The following is a 16,002-nucleotide window of genomic DNA, read 5'->3' as shown; positions in this document are numbered from 1 at the left end:
CTCATTTATCATTACCCTCCCCTCCAAATGTCTGAGCAGATGACATATGGAATGATCTTCCACAGTATTGCTTTTTTCAAGCACAAATAATCAGAGAATTCAAGCTAAAGACTAGGCATATCCAAAGAGGCCTACTAAGATCAGCAAACAAAGTAACAGGTCCACAAGCTCCTATTAATTACATCAATGAATCAGCATGGACAAAATTGCTTCCTTATTCTGCAAACAAGGGTCCTCTGCTTGGCATATCCCAACAAATCCTTTAAAGATTCATCAAATTAGAAGGAAAATAAAAGCCTATATTTCATATGAGACACCTAAGATCCAATGGTGAATAGCATCTAATACTGTCTAATATTTCATATGAATAGCATCTAATACTCATCCATACGTTCCTTCAAAAGGTTGACTTTCAAAGTATATAGGTAGAAGTTCATACACTTGGCATGGAAAAAAAACTTTAAATCACCTTGATACTTTAAACATCAAAATTTACTCCATATGAACATCTTGCTAAGAACAGATGAATGTAAAGCATAAACAGTCTTAGAAACTTAGCCCATGTACAAGTTCAATGGGTCAACTAAAAAGATCCATAGTAGTTTGAGAACAATTTAAGTGGCTCTTAAGCTAACACCAACATCCTTATTGGTGCCAAAACTTTGGCACATCTACTTGAAAGACAAAAACCGACTATGAAATCTAGAAGAACATCTATACAATATATGAAAGGAGAGCTCTGGGCTCTCCCAGCATAACGCGCGTCAATTTTCTAGCCTACCATGTATCGTAAATCCGAGAGGGGTCTTGGGCTCTCTTTCCCAGGCCTTCTCCTCGTGTTTTTTTTTCTTTTTGCTCGGTGCACTGTGGACTTCCTCTAAACCTTCTCGAAGGCTTTTTTTTTTCTCCTCTCCATGGATCTCTACCGTCGCTGTCCTCCCCAACCCCCCTCCCCTCCTCGTCACCGCCCTGCTCTCCTCGCCACAACCTCCCGCCGGTGTCTGCCGTCGTCTTCATCTCCATCATCACCGGCATCGGCCTTGCCCTCATCTCCCTCAGGTGCTTTCCTTTCCGCATTTTCTCCTTTTTCTTTTTTTTGCTTTGAACCCTTCCAGAGGCCTTTTTTTTTTTGGAGATCTATGGAAAGGACAGCACCTGAGGGAAATCGGGGTTTCTTAGGTTCCAGCTAGGGGATTTTTCCTCCCGATCCTCACCGACGTTGGGTCCCCCTCCAAATCTCCCGCAAGTGCTTTCCTTTCCCTAGATCTCCATTTTTTTCTTTTTTCTTTTGTCTTTTTTTTTGCTTCGAACCCTTTCGGAGGCCTTTTTTCGGAGATCTGTGGAAAGGATAGCACTTGAGGGAGATCGAGGTTTCTTAGGTTTTGGTTAGGAGGTTTTTCAGAGATCTGTGGGAAGGAGACGATAGCTGAGGGAGATCGGGGTTTTTTAAACGCCAAAGAATGAAAAAAAATAGAGGAAATAAGAAGAAAAACATAGGAAAAATCAGTGGAAACAAAGGAAAGGCACAAAAAAAAAATCGAAGGGTTCGGGAAGGGGACGAAGCAAAAAAAGAAAAAAAAAAGAGATCTATGAAAAGGAAAGCACCTGAAGGAGATAGGAGGGGTGGGGGAGGTGTGGGAGGTGCCCGGGGCCAGGGAGGGGAGGCGAGGGAGGTTGATGGCGCCGAAGCTGGGGGAAGGGAGGAGAGGGAAGGCGAGGGGAGTTGGTGGCGTCGGAGCCAAGGGGAGGAGATGGGGTTTGGTGATCGCACGGAGCCGGATGTGGCAGGAATGGCGGTGGGGCGGGGCTGGGCGGGGGCGGTGGTGCAGACGGTAACGACCTGGGCCTCACACTGTGGGGGCAGAGGGTGGGGGGGAGCCGGTGGGAGGAATGGAAGGGAAAGGGGAAAAAGGAAAGAAAAAAATATTTGGGGAGGAGAGAAAAAAGAAAAAATATTATTACTTTATTATTAATAATAATTTAAAATATTATTTTTAAATAATAATAAAGTAGCATTTAAAAAAATAAAAAAAAAATATTTTAAAAAATAAAAGTAGGGGAGGGATAAGAGACAAAAACAATTTTTGAAAAAATATTTAAAATAATATTATTACTTTATCATTAATAATAATTTAAAATATTATTTTTAAATAATAATAAAGTAGTATTTTAAAGAAATTAGAACAAAATAATATTTTAAAAAAAGATGGGGGAGGGATAAGAGACAAAAATAATATTTTTCAAAAAAAAAATTAAAAAAAATAAAATATTATAAAAATAATAATAATATTTTTTTAAAAATACTAATTTATTATTATTTAAAAATAATAACATATTATTTTCTAATTTTAAAAATAATAACATACTAATTTATTTTTTAAAAAATAATATTTTTATTTTTTTTTAAATAATATGTTTCGAGATCTGAATCAATCCATCGGATCAGATCAAACAGTGTTGTCTTATTTTATATTGATTGTTATTGTAATTATCTTTTTATATTTTATAGCATAATGAATAATTTCATTGTCTTATTGTTGGTATCTTTGTTAGGATATTTTCTAAATTAACTTATAGTATCGCCTTATTTTATATTGATTGTTATTGTAATTATCTTTTTATATTTTATAGCTACACTTATTTTGTTATTTATTTCATATTGTTGCTATTTAATTATAAATCTCTTGGTAAGCATGATTTAAGACATGTTTAATACAAATTGATAAGAATAATATTAGTATTAATTTTTGTTTGAGATTTTTTTTTGTTTTCATGGACATGACGAATGGCCGCAAAATTCTAACAGCAACCTCTGTCCAAGTTCATGGGCACTGAAAGGCTGCTGCACTACAGTGGCAACTGTGCTTTGAAATTTATTTTCGGAACAGTAAGGCTACTGTATTGCGCCAGCAACTGTGTCCGGACCCTCCAACTGACCCTCCCCTCAAATGATATTATAAAACAAGAAGCAGAAAGCTGTAATTACTAAAACAGCAACCCTCCTATATAGCTGATGAGAAATCGAATTAGATTTCTCATATGATGCTAAAAATTATATGATACTAATGAGGAACAAAAAAAAAATTACCTCATCCTGCTCTGGCTACAAACTGTCTTGCTCAAAGCAAGGTATGGTTAGTGATATTTATTTCTTACTGATTGTTCTTTTCTTTTTTCTAATTGTTGTTTTTTTTATTGTTTTATCAATTTGCTCGAGAAGAAACTCATAGAATTGAGCTACGAAAGGAGAATTGCATATCTTTTTCTTTTTTGTTAGTTTGTTTGATCATTCATTATGCTTTGTATTCTGTCATTAGCTTAATGAAATGATATCGGTGCGAATCTGACAGCTTCTAGATTTTGGGAAGAGAGTTTGATGCAGCATAACAAAGTTGAGATTTAATATACGAACTTGAGGTTTGATACAACATAACGAAGTTATCGATTGCACTTAGTAGGTAAGACTGTGAATCTCATTGCTATTTTTTTATTATGTTTCAAGAATATGTTATTATTTTTATAGCTTTTGATTTGTGAAAAAAATAAATTTTAAATCTATGCAAAAAATTATCTTGCATTTTAATTTTTGCACCGTTTCTTTATTTTTGTTGATTTCTCTATATTTTTTTAAATTTTTTTTACTTTTTCCATTAGTAGAAGTCTCAATTGGGTGGAAGGCTCGAAGTGGCTAAATAGAAAAGTGTAGATCCATCTCAATCGGATAGGAGGCTTAGAGCAAATAAGGTAGCTTTCTCTCCCCCTCTTAATCAAATTTATTGAAACCTATTATTTTTTATAGATTATTTTTTACTATTATTTAGTAATTAAAAAAATTTATTATTGTCTTGGTGTTAATTTGATTTTCAGATTGAATAGCTTGAAGGTAATTAAATGATGATAAAAAAATTTATTAGTATAAATTTAATTTTAAAATTATAAATTTTCCTACTATCTCAATAGACTTTTCAACAATGAAATAATATTTATGGTATAGATATATTTTTTTTTGTTCAAAAAAAATGAGTTATAACTATCTTTTTTTGGATGATTTTGTAGTTTTGGATCTATCTATTAAGTAGATATATTAAGTAGATATCTTTAAGAAGATATTCATTATATTTACTCCACATTAGTTTATTAATAATTTAAAAAATTATAAAATTTTTAACTTTTATTTTATTAAAATTTATTTTGTTATATTATTTATTATTAGAGTAAGTAAATCGAGTGTTTTTTAACAATAACAACGTATTATTTTCTAATTTTAAAAATAATAACATACTAATTTATTTTTTAAAAATAATATTTTTATTATTTTTTAAAAATAATATGTTTCAAGATTTAAATTGATCCATCGGATCAGATCAAACAGTATTGTCTTATTTTACATTAATTGTTATTCTTTTTCCCTTTTTAATCTTTTAAAAAAAACATGATTTCAGTCAGATCTCCTTTTGTAACCAATTCTCTCATGCACCCCCATAACTCCACTCCCAATTCACCCATCATGAGTTGCGAGGGCACTGCTAGCCACTGCCTCACAGCACTCTCTTAGCACTCGACATTAACATGCAAATAGCAGTTGATTGAACATCAATTTTAATTATTAAATTTGTTTGATTGTATGTTAATAATAATAAATTATAGAATATGGTATTTATGTATCGACGCATATCTATGCCTAAGGGGGTGTGTGTGTGCGTATGCTTGTGTATTATCAAGTCTTGATGTTCAAGACTCACTGCGTACTCGGTCGGGTCTTTGATCGACTCTTGAATCGGGTAACTTTCAAATGGAATTGAGTTTTTGGTTTCCAAACTATGGTTATTAAGAGTCCCCTTTTGTTTTTTTGTTGGCTAACAATTAAGAGTCCTACTTTAGTTGACAATCAATTCATGTAAAATCCATAAACAGACCTTATGGCTGGCCACTAGTGGACTATATGTGAATTATTTGAAAAAAATCTAAGATATTGGGTTAGGTTCAGCCCCTTTTATCCCCTCCTTTCTCTTCTCCTCTGCCAAACTTCCACCCCACCCCCAAACAAAAAATAAAAATAAAAATAAAACTTTTCTCAATATCTTTTCTGTTAATTCTTTTTGATCTTATATCATTTTTATTCTAAACACTTTGTTTTCTGAAATTCAGTTACACAACAAATGTGGACTCTCTCATTCACCCAAAACCTTTTAAAGCCTAATTCCTCCTCCTTCCCCAACACCAGAACCCAAGAATAGGTTCATTTGACTTTTTATTTGCCCCTAATCTCAAAACCTATCACTATTGTACCAATACAGGTTTAGGACAACAATCAACCAAATTAGACATATCTCTAATTTAGTCTTTTTCCTAGGCCTTCCCATGCAACACAGACCATCCCCAGTTGGTCCAGCATCACGCTCTCCCCTCCCATTTCAAATATTATTCATTTATCTTTAAACCATTTCCGACATTAAAAATCCTACTCAAGATGGTGAAAAATAATGTCACCTGGACACATGATGTGGGTGTCCAGCATCCAAGTGTTTGAACTTAGAAATAATCTGACATGGGAATCTTCTAAAAAGACAGAAACACACTTCTATCCAAAAGGACCAAAACCATCTTGATCATGCATGCTGGTGTTGTTGAACATAACGATAAGTTTATCAACACCTTGTTTTAAGTATTCTACTAGGGATAATGAAAAGAGGGGAGATTGCAAGATGAGTAAACAAAGTGGCAATCGAGGTGGCATGTGAGATATTAAGGATAGGCCAAGGAAACAAGCACCATAACACACAAGAGCATCCAATCAAATCCATATGTCATTCAGTTCTGAGCCTTGAGTCAGATGTCTCAAACAAAACAATCCGATTCCCTTAAGATAATTACAATGCTGCCCTTCCCAACTTACCAACATAGGAAAGCATGTAATGGGGAGTCAACAACCCTATCCTCCCTAGCAAAGAACCACAACCCTGAAAGGTTTTATTAGATAATAAGAAATTCAATGCAATGAGGATGGTGATCCGAAACATTTCTGATGACATAAGTTATTGAATATGCCACACATTTCGTGGTCTCAGGTGAGAACAAGCATACTAGAGAGGACAAATATTGGGAACTGAAAGCAGAATTAATCAAACACTAAACAAGCACCTGTAAAAAATTATTCAATAGGAAAAAAGGCAATTATCTGGTAGTTAAGGGGAAAGGTGGGTGCATTTAAGTCCAAGGTTGCCACAAGCAGCCACCTAGGCTTATGTGGTTCAGCATAGGTGCTCAGACAACTTGACCTCCTAGGCACTCGACACTTTTTAGGCCTTTAGAAACGGTAGCTATCAAAGAGCCTAGGTTGGCGTCTACTAGGCACTCGGCCTTCTACCTTTGCTTTTGGCTGGTGCCTTGTCCATTTATTTAAGGGAAAAAAAAATAACTCATTTCAAGGGAGAGCATTGAGTCTATTTATAATGTGTACCCTTAGGCTGCATTTGGTTGCAATTCAAAAGAGGGTTAAACAGAATAAAGTCCCCTTTACTCCACTTATTCTACTTTAAGCTGCTAAAGGATAAAAAGTTAGTCCATTTTTCTTTCACCAGCATAAGCCACTTCTTTTGTGTGGAGAGCAGGAATATCACCCTTGTTGCAGGATTTGGTTCTTTGTTTTCAACCTCTTCCTTTGGGTGCTCGGTTTACGGTAGATAAAGAATTGTTTTGTCTTGATTAGCCATAAACTTGGCCTTTGAAGAAGTAAAGCAACTTTTTCCACTTAATCTGGGATGAGCCTACATGGTAGAGTAATTTTGTTCCAGAGTAAAGAAGGATCAGAGTAAATTAATCCATTTATGCCCAATTAATTTATTCAAAACCAAACACAGCTCTAGATACTAATTGTCACTTGAACATGTTATGTCTCTAAGAAGCTTTAAGTACTTTAAGTTAGCAGAAAAACTAATAAGAAACACCAAGTACTTAAATCAAAGATTGCATCATTACACTACTTAAGTAGTTAGCAACTTTACCATTTACTGATATGATATTCTTTGGTGTGTTTGTCATAAGAATATGACTACATACAGAAATGTACTTGTTAATTTACAGGAATTCTAGAATGCGGCACTTACCTCACTGCATAGGCACTTTGCCTAGGCCTTTAAAGAGGCGAACGCCCAAAACCACCAAGGAGATTTGATAACAATGTTTAATTCTATTGAAACTAGCAGTGATGACACAAAAGAAATTATTTTCAAAGCTTCGTTAGAAGCCTAGCAAGACAAGATCACTGGTTTCAAAGTATACATATATATTTATGTGCACAAAAGGGGCAGAATACCAATAGGTTTGTAAGCAAAAGGTTTGAAAAACCAACTGTAGGGCAGAATTATACGCCCTGTACCAAGCTGTATTAAAGGCGTGCCCTAACATATCGCACCATGGTGTTTCAACCATTGGAAAAACTGTACCGCAGTATGTAACAGACCGAGGTGTGATCAGTATGCTCCTGTATTGCAGTACTTCAAACCTTGTTTGTAACTAAATGAAGATACATTGCAACTCTCTGATATTCTTACAGCCAGCTGCAAGTGTGACATTGGCCTATCTTCTTCTACTAGAAACCGGGAATGGACAGACATTCACAATACTTCATGAAAAAATAACCACAATGAATCATGCCATCATTATTATTAAAACTACTGAACTTCTAAATTCTTAAGAAATCGATAAGTTTTAATCTTAAAAAAATTATTTGTCTCGCAAGAAATAATGAGCTTTGGATAAAGAATCTCGTCAGAGAAATTAATGTATAAACAAGTTTATCCCATTAAAGTATATATAGCTCCCAACAACCACAAACAGATGTAATAAGGCTACTGTTTCAGCTATACTTAAATGCGAAGTAATCATCATAACAAGGACAATGCAAAATAGATAGTAATGACTGACTATGTTATTCACATCTTAAGATGAATTATGATGGATAACACCCAACCATTCAAGCTCTAAAAATCAATATAATAAGATTAATAGATGTCAACTTCAGGATTCAGAAAGATGAATGTGCTGGTGAAGGTGCTCCGTATATTATAGACAACAGTATTGTAAAGCATCTTTTCTAAAAGAATTACTTGAGCAATAAAAAAAAAAAATGTAAACAAGGATGCTGCACTCACGACTTGGCCATTGAAATAACTCCTTGAAGAACACCAGATGTGCCACCCAAAACTGGAAGTAGTGCAAAGAGCAAGCCAACAGCACAATCCTACAGTGTAGAAAATTGCAATCAAAGATAAGACATATAGTTCCAATGCATCAACAAGTTCAAAGAGATATCTATCCCATGACAGTTTTTTTAATTTAATTTGTAACAGTGTATCCATAACTTAAAATATCATGGGCCTTGCACCTAAGTGTCACTTAAACACCAAGGATTCAGTTGTCAAAACATGTTACTCATATTACCTGGAGTATGAGGGTGCCAACTGTGACTTGACCATGAAGGGCAATAATACTATTTCTCTCCATTAAGAACTTCAAAACCTGTTCATCAATCACATATATTCCATTAGAGAAAATAGCAATTTACAAACTTTTGGACTTCAACAATTTTCTGAATGACATGTGCTTCAGGACTGAGAGGGAGTCCCTAGCAAATGATCAACCAAACAAAGATCCATGTTACACATATATGAGACAACTCTATGGATTCAAGGCATGATCCATCAAATTGAGTAAAATGCATGGTCAAAGCACAGTGTTAACCCTATAAACAAAAGCAAGATTTTTTGAAAGGGCATCTTTGACAAGAAAGGAGCCTACAATGAAGCCTAGAACGTTAATTGGCATGAAGGAAGACTTACCTCCTTAATTAGATAGCTTAGGCTCATGAAATGGGGAGCAACCCTCCAAGGTTCCACCAAGACGACATAAATTAGTGTAGAAAACTATCAAACATCTCAAAGTTCTATATCATGAGAAGCCCAACCTAAACGAAGTAACCAAGCTGAAACAGGCTGAAGCCTACATAAAGGTAAAGCCCAAGCAAAGAATTCATGCAAGAAATCAAGGGATGTAGTCTCTAGACTAAAGGTACACTGAACAGGGCAGACTGGAACCAAAATAGTGTGGGTGGTCCGGATGGTTCAGTCCCTTAAAACCCTTGCTTCTTCCATGATCGGAGCTTCAAAGCTCCACAGTATGCATCGTCGGTCATTTAGTCGCTCATCTCACTCCTCTTTGATGCCAATCGACGCGTAGATAAGCCTGGCCCTCCCTCTCTACTCTCTTCCCCTCCCCCCTCCCTCTCTTCCTCCCTCTCCTTTTCCCTCTTCCCCTCCCTCTCAATGTTTCGATACACCCCACGGCACATTAGAGGACAGACCCATATTGTACCAAACAGGTTGCCGGCCAATACAAGCCCTGTTACCAGCTCGATTGACTCTAGAATGAGATTTCCACATATATACTATAAGGTAAATTCAGTTTCACAACTGTGATTATACCTATGCACATAAGCCTACAAGAAACTTTAGGACTTCCATTCTCATATTTTGGAAATTGAGAAGGGCCAAATTGCATTTTGTTCCATCTTAACCTTTTCGTATTTAGAAGTTTCTATGGCATGCAAAGCCCACCTACCACAAGGTGCAAATCCAACCGTCAACAAAAGTGTAAGTGCGCCTCTAACATAAAAGCAACTAAAAAATTGGTTAAACTCTTGTTGGCCATAATGATTGTTTCTTGAGGAATGTTGATCCACCATAGTAATGATTGTTTCTTAAGGAATGTTGATCCACCATAGTACACAGGAGGAACATACATACATACATACATACATACGTACGTACATGTGTGTGTGTGTGTGTGTAATTTGCATACAACCATCATAATATATTTATTCATCATAATTAAGGATCCAATTGATTCAGTTGGAGAAGTCACTAAGGTTTTGGTACCAATGACCTAGGGTTCGAGTCCTACCTTAACACAACCCCCCCCCCCCGGCGCATCCTACTTAGAAAAGAAAATCCATATTATTATTTAAATATTGATGATGTTCATATATCAAAGAAAGAAACATTTGATTCATCTTATACATAATAGGTTCGCTAATAGTGCACACACACAACCAGAATTCATGTTCACTCTTAAATATTGATTATGGTAATACATCAATGTAAATAAATGCTCAACTCATATTAATCATGAAATTCTAACCAAATTTAGAAAAATACCATAGCTGTTGAAGACATAGACAAGAATGCACCAACAAACACCCCCTCAGAAGTCTTTCCCCCACATAACTGCCATAGAGGAAAACATGCTTAAATTGTCATTATTACCACATTCTTAGTAACAATGAATGCTCATAAGAAAAATAAAGGGGATGATGATGGGTGAACATGTTTTTAGTGCATATATACACAGCATGTATACCAGGACGCGCAATGAGCAGGAATGCTGCATATTCCACAGATTCAAAAAGATGCATTAAATTTAACTCACAAAGCCTATGGTACTCATTTTTATATCCTAGGCATGAGATGTCAACAATACTAAACAGACAAAGTGAACAAGCCCTCATTTCTATTGAGGGTAATCACTGTTAGTTTATGAATAGATGGATTCACCATTGTAATGGACATGATAAAACTGTGCTCAGCCAAACATGCTTAATTGGTTATAATCATGGTTCGCCGTACCATCCCTTACTGTCCGATATGAGGCATATCGTACCATATCAGTATGCCGTACCACCCCATACTGACACAACCAAACTGTGTACTGACACTATAATAAGATTTTACCGATATGGAGTTCGATACTGAGATGGCGAACCTTCAAACATGATTGGTCATGCAATAACCTAATAAGCTACTAGTAGTTGACCAAGTCTCAAATTTAAGGAACCATTAGAAGCTAAACATGGAATATTCATGTGTAGTGCACTAAATGGCAAGTCACTGAACTACAAGGTGGGACATATGCATGAAACACCAGAAATATGTTTAAAAGCTAAATAAATCAAATCTGCAAGAGAAGTGGAAATGTACATGCTAAATTTCAACCCAATTCCATTATGAACCAAATACTAACAAAACAGTTGTTTGAGACAAGGTTCTGGAGATGCCAAAATGGATCCTCTTTTTTTTTTTTGGTGGGTGGGGGGATATTGTGAGGTGTGATAGTCAAAATAATAGCAGACAGATCGCAACTCATACTCCCTTAAGTGCTACCTCAAGAACCCCAATAGCCTGCTGAGATTACAGGCCTTTGTGCCCAGCAGCCTTATCACAAATTGAAGCAATCATTTAGTGGTTACTTTTGGGGAGAATAAAAGTTGTCATCATGTCCTAATTCAGTCTTAAAAATTGATAAGGCCAATGGAGGAGCCAGCATTACCTAAAGCTTCCCACTAAGGTCAACTTTGGTGGTGATGCCATTAAAACCTAGGAGCAAGTGAGAAACCACAAGGGTAAATTGTCTTTTTGTAACAGCATCAAGCCACTTTGTATAACCATAAGGTTCATCCCCAACCAAAATCACACATGCGTGTATCTGACTCTATAAGGCAACACAGACACATTATTTAAAAAAACTAAAAAATAAAAATAAAAAGAACAGCACAAATAACAAATTTACATGTTGCCACATGTGCCCAATGTTGAGATTTAGCAAAGCATATCAAACATAAACATATGACTATATATAAGACACCAGAAACATACTGATGCAGCTGCACCACACAAACACATAAACAGTACAATTTGAAGCAAGCCTCCAAGAACAGCAACAGCTCGAACAACCCGAAGCTGTAAATGCAATGAAATCTACCATTAGAGTCTAGTTCTGCAAACTGCCAAACTATCCGCATTGAGAAGGAGAATGAAGATCTTTCCTGCAGGATACCTTTGTTGTAGAGAACTCAAGCCCCAACGCAAAGAGAAGAAAAATAACACCGAACTGAGCTACTGTTTCAACCTACAATCAAGAGTGTCAGTGGAAGAAAAACAATGCAGTGAGTTGTAAGTAGTGTGCACCAGGAAAAGAAATAATAATACATCACATGCAACTCATTAATACAACAAAAACGAATAATTTGCTGAAAAATAAAAACATATAGGAAAAGCAACTTGTCCACCATTTATATGAGACATTATTAACACCATCTACCACAGTAAGTTTTTTTCTCTCTTCACACTTAAACACACATCTAGCCCTAGGAAATAACAATGTAACAGACACTTGAGAGAGGTATACATGAAAATGCATAATGCAACTTGTTTTAATGCTTTTGTTGTCAGCATTCACCGCCAAGCTTACTTCAGAAAGAAAATCACCAAGACATGTACTTCAAAAACTAAAACATTCTAGCTTGTTTTGTTGTTTCTATACATGCTTCAAGGTACTACTCAAGACAAGAGTATAAAGGATTTAAACAGTGAAATGAGGGGGTGCCTAAACAATTTGCATGAATAACAAAAATGACGGAAAGGTAATAGCAATGATTACAATTTCATAAAAGCCAAAGCATCTTACTTGCACCATTTCACTGATGAAGCTTAAACCTCCAGGTCCGATGACAGATCCTGCAAGTAAGTATCCAGTAATCACCTGCAATGATTCTTGAATTTGTTAATAATGACTTATGAACAGTAAGATTGATCTTATTGAACATATAAATTTCAAAGCACACAAACAGAGTGAAATGCCCAGGAAACACTGTACTATTTGTTTTTTTCAAAAATAAATGTGTTAAGCTATTTAAAGAAAGTTAAACTATCTTTTTCCAATACCTACCGGTTGTCCAGCACAGGCAAAGGCAATACCACCACAAGTAGCAGACACAATGACCACCACAAGATCAGATATCAACCTGCAAAAGTTTTCCATTAACATCAGAAAAACAAGTCGTAGTGATCTTGGTTATTGTCTCATGAGTTAGCAGGCATACCTCAGATCTAACTGTAGAACAGGATACTTTGATTTGGGGTTTGATATAATAAAAACATTATCCTGGAAAGACCAAAGTTTTTTGTGTAGTAAATAAGAGCATTCTACAACACAGTGGTCAAAATAAACAAATTCAAATTGATAATGCAGTGACGCATATTCATTTTTAACATCTAAGAGAAGCCTTATAAGTTCCATGCAAAATTATAAAAAGCATACCCTGCGATCTATTAAGGTAGGAATATCCTCTGCTCGGTTCTCATTATCCAGATTAAAAACATCATGAAACTGAAAAGATCTGGAAAGGAAATATGAAGAACTGAGAACTTGAGATCCTGTTGATTACTGTATCCGCAGGTATCCAGCCAACAGTTTACAATCATATAAAAGATTTCCAGAAGAAGTATCAAAGTAGAGTTCACATGATAGAAGCATATACTTTTCCTCTTTGGTTTCATTTTTCTTAGTTGTAACTCTAGCTACCGTTTCCAGAACTGCCTGGAAAATAAAGAGTAAAAACAGAAAGAAAAATAAGCTCATTAGTTTGGCATTAGAATACAATCATAATTTTAAATGATCAATACTCGCAGAAATTGAGTTCACCTTCAAAGCAAATAATGATCAACCCAGGAAGATGAGCATTATTTATGATATATTAATGTTCTACAAACATTCTTCTTGGCAACATTAATGACCAAAATAGGAAGACTCATGCTTCAAATAAGCAGCATTATGCAGGAAAAGAAATTTACAAGGCATACAGTTTAGAGTTATTTCAGGAAAGACAACAGAAAAGGTGAGTTATAGGCCCTCAGAAGAAACAATGGACCCATTGGTGTCATGCAACTTGCTTCTGAATGCACATCATGCGCAGAAATGTGCAAAATTTAAAATTACAAGGACAACAGCAAGAACTAGGAATTGAATGAATTAGAACAAGTTTGACTAATTGGAAAGTGGAACACAAGTTAAGGGATGGCCAATTTAAAGACATAGAGAAGTCTAATACAACAATGATTTATTAAAAAACCATTTCAATGCTAAAAAGGCCACAATATAGAATTATTATAATGGCCGTAAAGCATATACGATACCAATAATTTACACAAGGCTATATACACTTACAAGTTACAACATAAAAGAGGCTAGCTACACTGCTTGAACAGCATCATTATTGTTTACTGGTCATTGTTCAAAACCACAGTATGGATCACTTCATTTCCTAACCCTCTACCAATTTTAGCACAACATTGGGTTCGACATCTGTTAAGTCATGTATTTAAATAAAGGCCAAAAGAGACAAATTCCAATATCCCTGTGAGTCATTGAGTGAAATCACGACACCAGAGATGTCAACAAATTACAATATTCTACCACCAATCACACAACCCAGATAGATTCAGCGGCTGCATCAACCCTCAAGTCATTTCTAAGACTGCCATTCACTAATTTAATAGCAAAGGTTGGAAATAATAAGACAGGTTCAATCGAATTGATGAGATGAAACATCTACAACGAGCAAACTTGGACTTACAAATAAAAAACAAGTTAATCCCTGGATTTCATCCTTGAGACATCTTCAGATAGAAGACTGGACGCTAAACATTGCAGGAAACATAAACACTACATCCAACTAATATATGATAACTAAATATTCAAATTTCAAAGTTTTCCGCACCAAGAAATAGAAAAGAATTCCCTTGTGCATTAGAAGAAACCTGTTTCTCAGCAACGGTGTTGTTAAAGCTGCCCGCATCGGTTTCTGCAAAATAGAGCAAAAACATAATATTGATCCGGCTTTATATAGACTCAAAAAAGTCTCTCTTGGATGTTTAATCAGAAGAAATTCCTCTCCAGTGCATGAGAGAGAATCCATGTAGAATGATGTGCTTACTTAAGAGCAGAAAATTCCACTAATGAGCTTTTAAACCAATTAAAATCTACCTTTCTTTTTCTTTACTAACAATTACGGGTAAGAGAGAGCGTTACAAAGCAAGATTAAAAAGAGAACCATAAGACAAAAGCAGCCAGGCATACTCGAGTTGTATTTGATGATTTCTGTGCCATCTGAATAACTCCCAAGACTAAGATGTCATATATCAACCAACAGATAAACTTAGATAAAACAGTCTTATGCAGACATCTGAATAACTTCCGACCCTATTGACTCTACAAGAGGACTTCAACAACATGTCGGCATCAAAAAAAAAAAAAAAAAAGCAAAACAAAAGCAAATTAACACGTTTTCTTCAAAAAGGTCCCCATATTTCACCAGAAAAAAATAAAATGTTGATGATCACTTTCAAGAAATCGACGCTGGAAACGGGGAGAAGAAAAGCCGCACATGATCTGCAATACCGTGGTCCAAGATTGCTCCCCGGATCAGTTCACCAGTTCAACCACAATTCAACAAACAGAAACCTCAAAGCTAATTCAACAAACAGAAACCTCAAAGCTAATTCAAGAAACAGCAACCTAGAACCAAATTCAAGAAACAGCAACCTCGACACTCATTCAAGAGACAGGAGCCCTCAGTTCTAAACCCTAATCCTCTTCCTCCCGCTTCACATTGAATATTCAAGAAGTCGTAGGACGGAGAGGACAAGAGCAGCGGGGCAAAAAAAGAAAAAAGCAAGTGGAAGGCAGCCTGGATCTACGAACCTCCACCGCTCTGCTCGCTCTCCGAGAACTCCTTCTGGAGAGCGCGATCGATAATGTCCGCGAAGCTGCCTTCCTTCCCCGATCCCGAACTCGAGACCTCCGTCGCATTGCTCGCCTCCGCGCCGCCGGGGAGGACCGGAGAGGAGAGGACAGCACAGACGAAGACAGACACCAAGAAGAGAAGAGCGCAGATGGGGGGAGAAGCGCCGCTCCTCATCGCCGGAGAAAGGCCGAGGTCGGCGGACGCGCAGGCGGTGTAGACCAGAGTAAAAAAAGAAGTCTTAAAGGAGCGACGGGAGGAAGGAATTTATAATGCTGGGGTTGTTGAGTGACATCGGGGCCTAGTAACCAGCCCGGCTACTTGATGAGACCGTAAATGAGATTAGTGAACCGCCACATGGAGGGCCT

General features: G+C 36.2%; 1 protein-coding gene across 5 annotated transcripts in view; it reads right to left on the bottom strand.

Moving 5' to 3' along the window:
* LOC105048013 (K(+) efflux antiporter 4) overlaps positions 1-16,002 on the bottom strand; it is a 38,113-nt gene extending 22,111 nt beyond the window's left edge. For 2 of the 5 annotated variants that reach the window (XM_010927194.4, XM_073260498.1), the window contains exons 1-12: positions 15,595-15,990; positions 14,652-14,695; positions 13,373-13,431; positions 13,153-13,231; positions 12,935-12,996; positions 12,781-12,856; positions 12,520-12,594; positions 11,890-11,961; positions 11,709-11,792; positions 10,215-10,283; positions 8,443-8,520; positions 8,154-8,242 (exon numbers count right to left, since the gene is read on the bottom strand). In XM_010927194.4, coding sequence (XP_010925496.1) covers positions 8,154-8,242; positions 8,443-8,520; positions 10,215-10,283; positions 11,709-11,792; positions 11,890-11,961; positions 12,520-12,594; positions 12,781-12,856; positions 12,935-12,996; positions 13,153-13,231; positions 13,373-13,431; positions 14,652-14,695; positions 15,595-15,811 — 1,004 coding nt within the window. In that variant the 5' untranslated portion in view covers positions 15,812-15,990. Of the gene's footprint in view, positions 1-8,153; positions 8,243-8,442; positions 8,521-10,214; positions 10,284-11,708; positions 11,793-11,889; positions 11,962-12,519; positions 12,595-12,780; positions 12,857-12,934; positions 12,997-13,152; positions 13,232-13,372; positions 13,432-14,651; positions 14,696-15,594 lie in introns of all 5 variants that reach the window. The other 3 variants (XM_073260499.1, XM_073260501.1, XM_073260500.1) reach the window with 3 other exon arrangements.

The sequence above is a fragment of the Elaeis guineensis genome, chromosome 7 (assembly GCF_000442705.2).
Source record: "Elaeis guineensis isolate ETL-2024a chromosome 7, EG11, whole genome shotgun sequence".
In the NCBI taxonomy this organism is placed as follows: domain Eukaryota; kingdom Viridiplantae; phylum Streptophyta; class Magnoliopsida; order Arecales; family Arecaceae; genus Elaeis; species Elaeis guineensis.
Note: the sequence above shows the minus strand (reverse complement) of the source record. Positions and strands in the feature narration are given on the sequence as shown.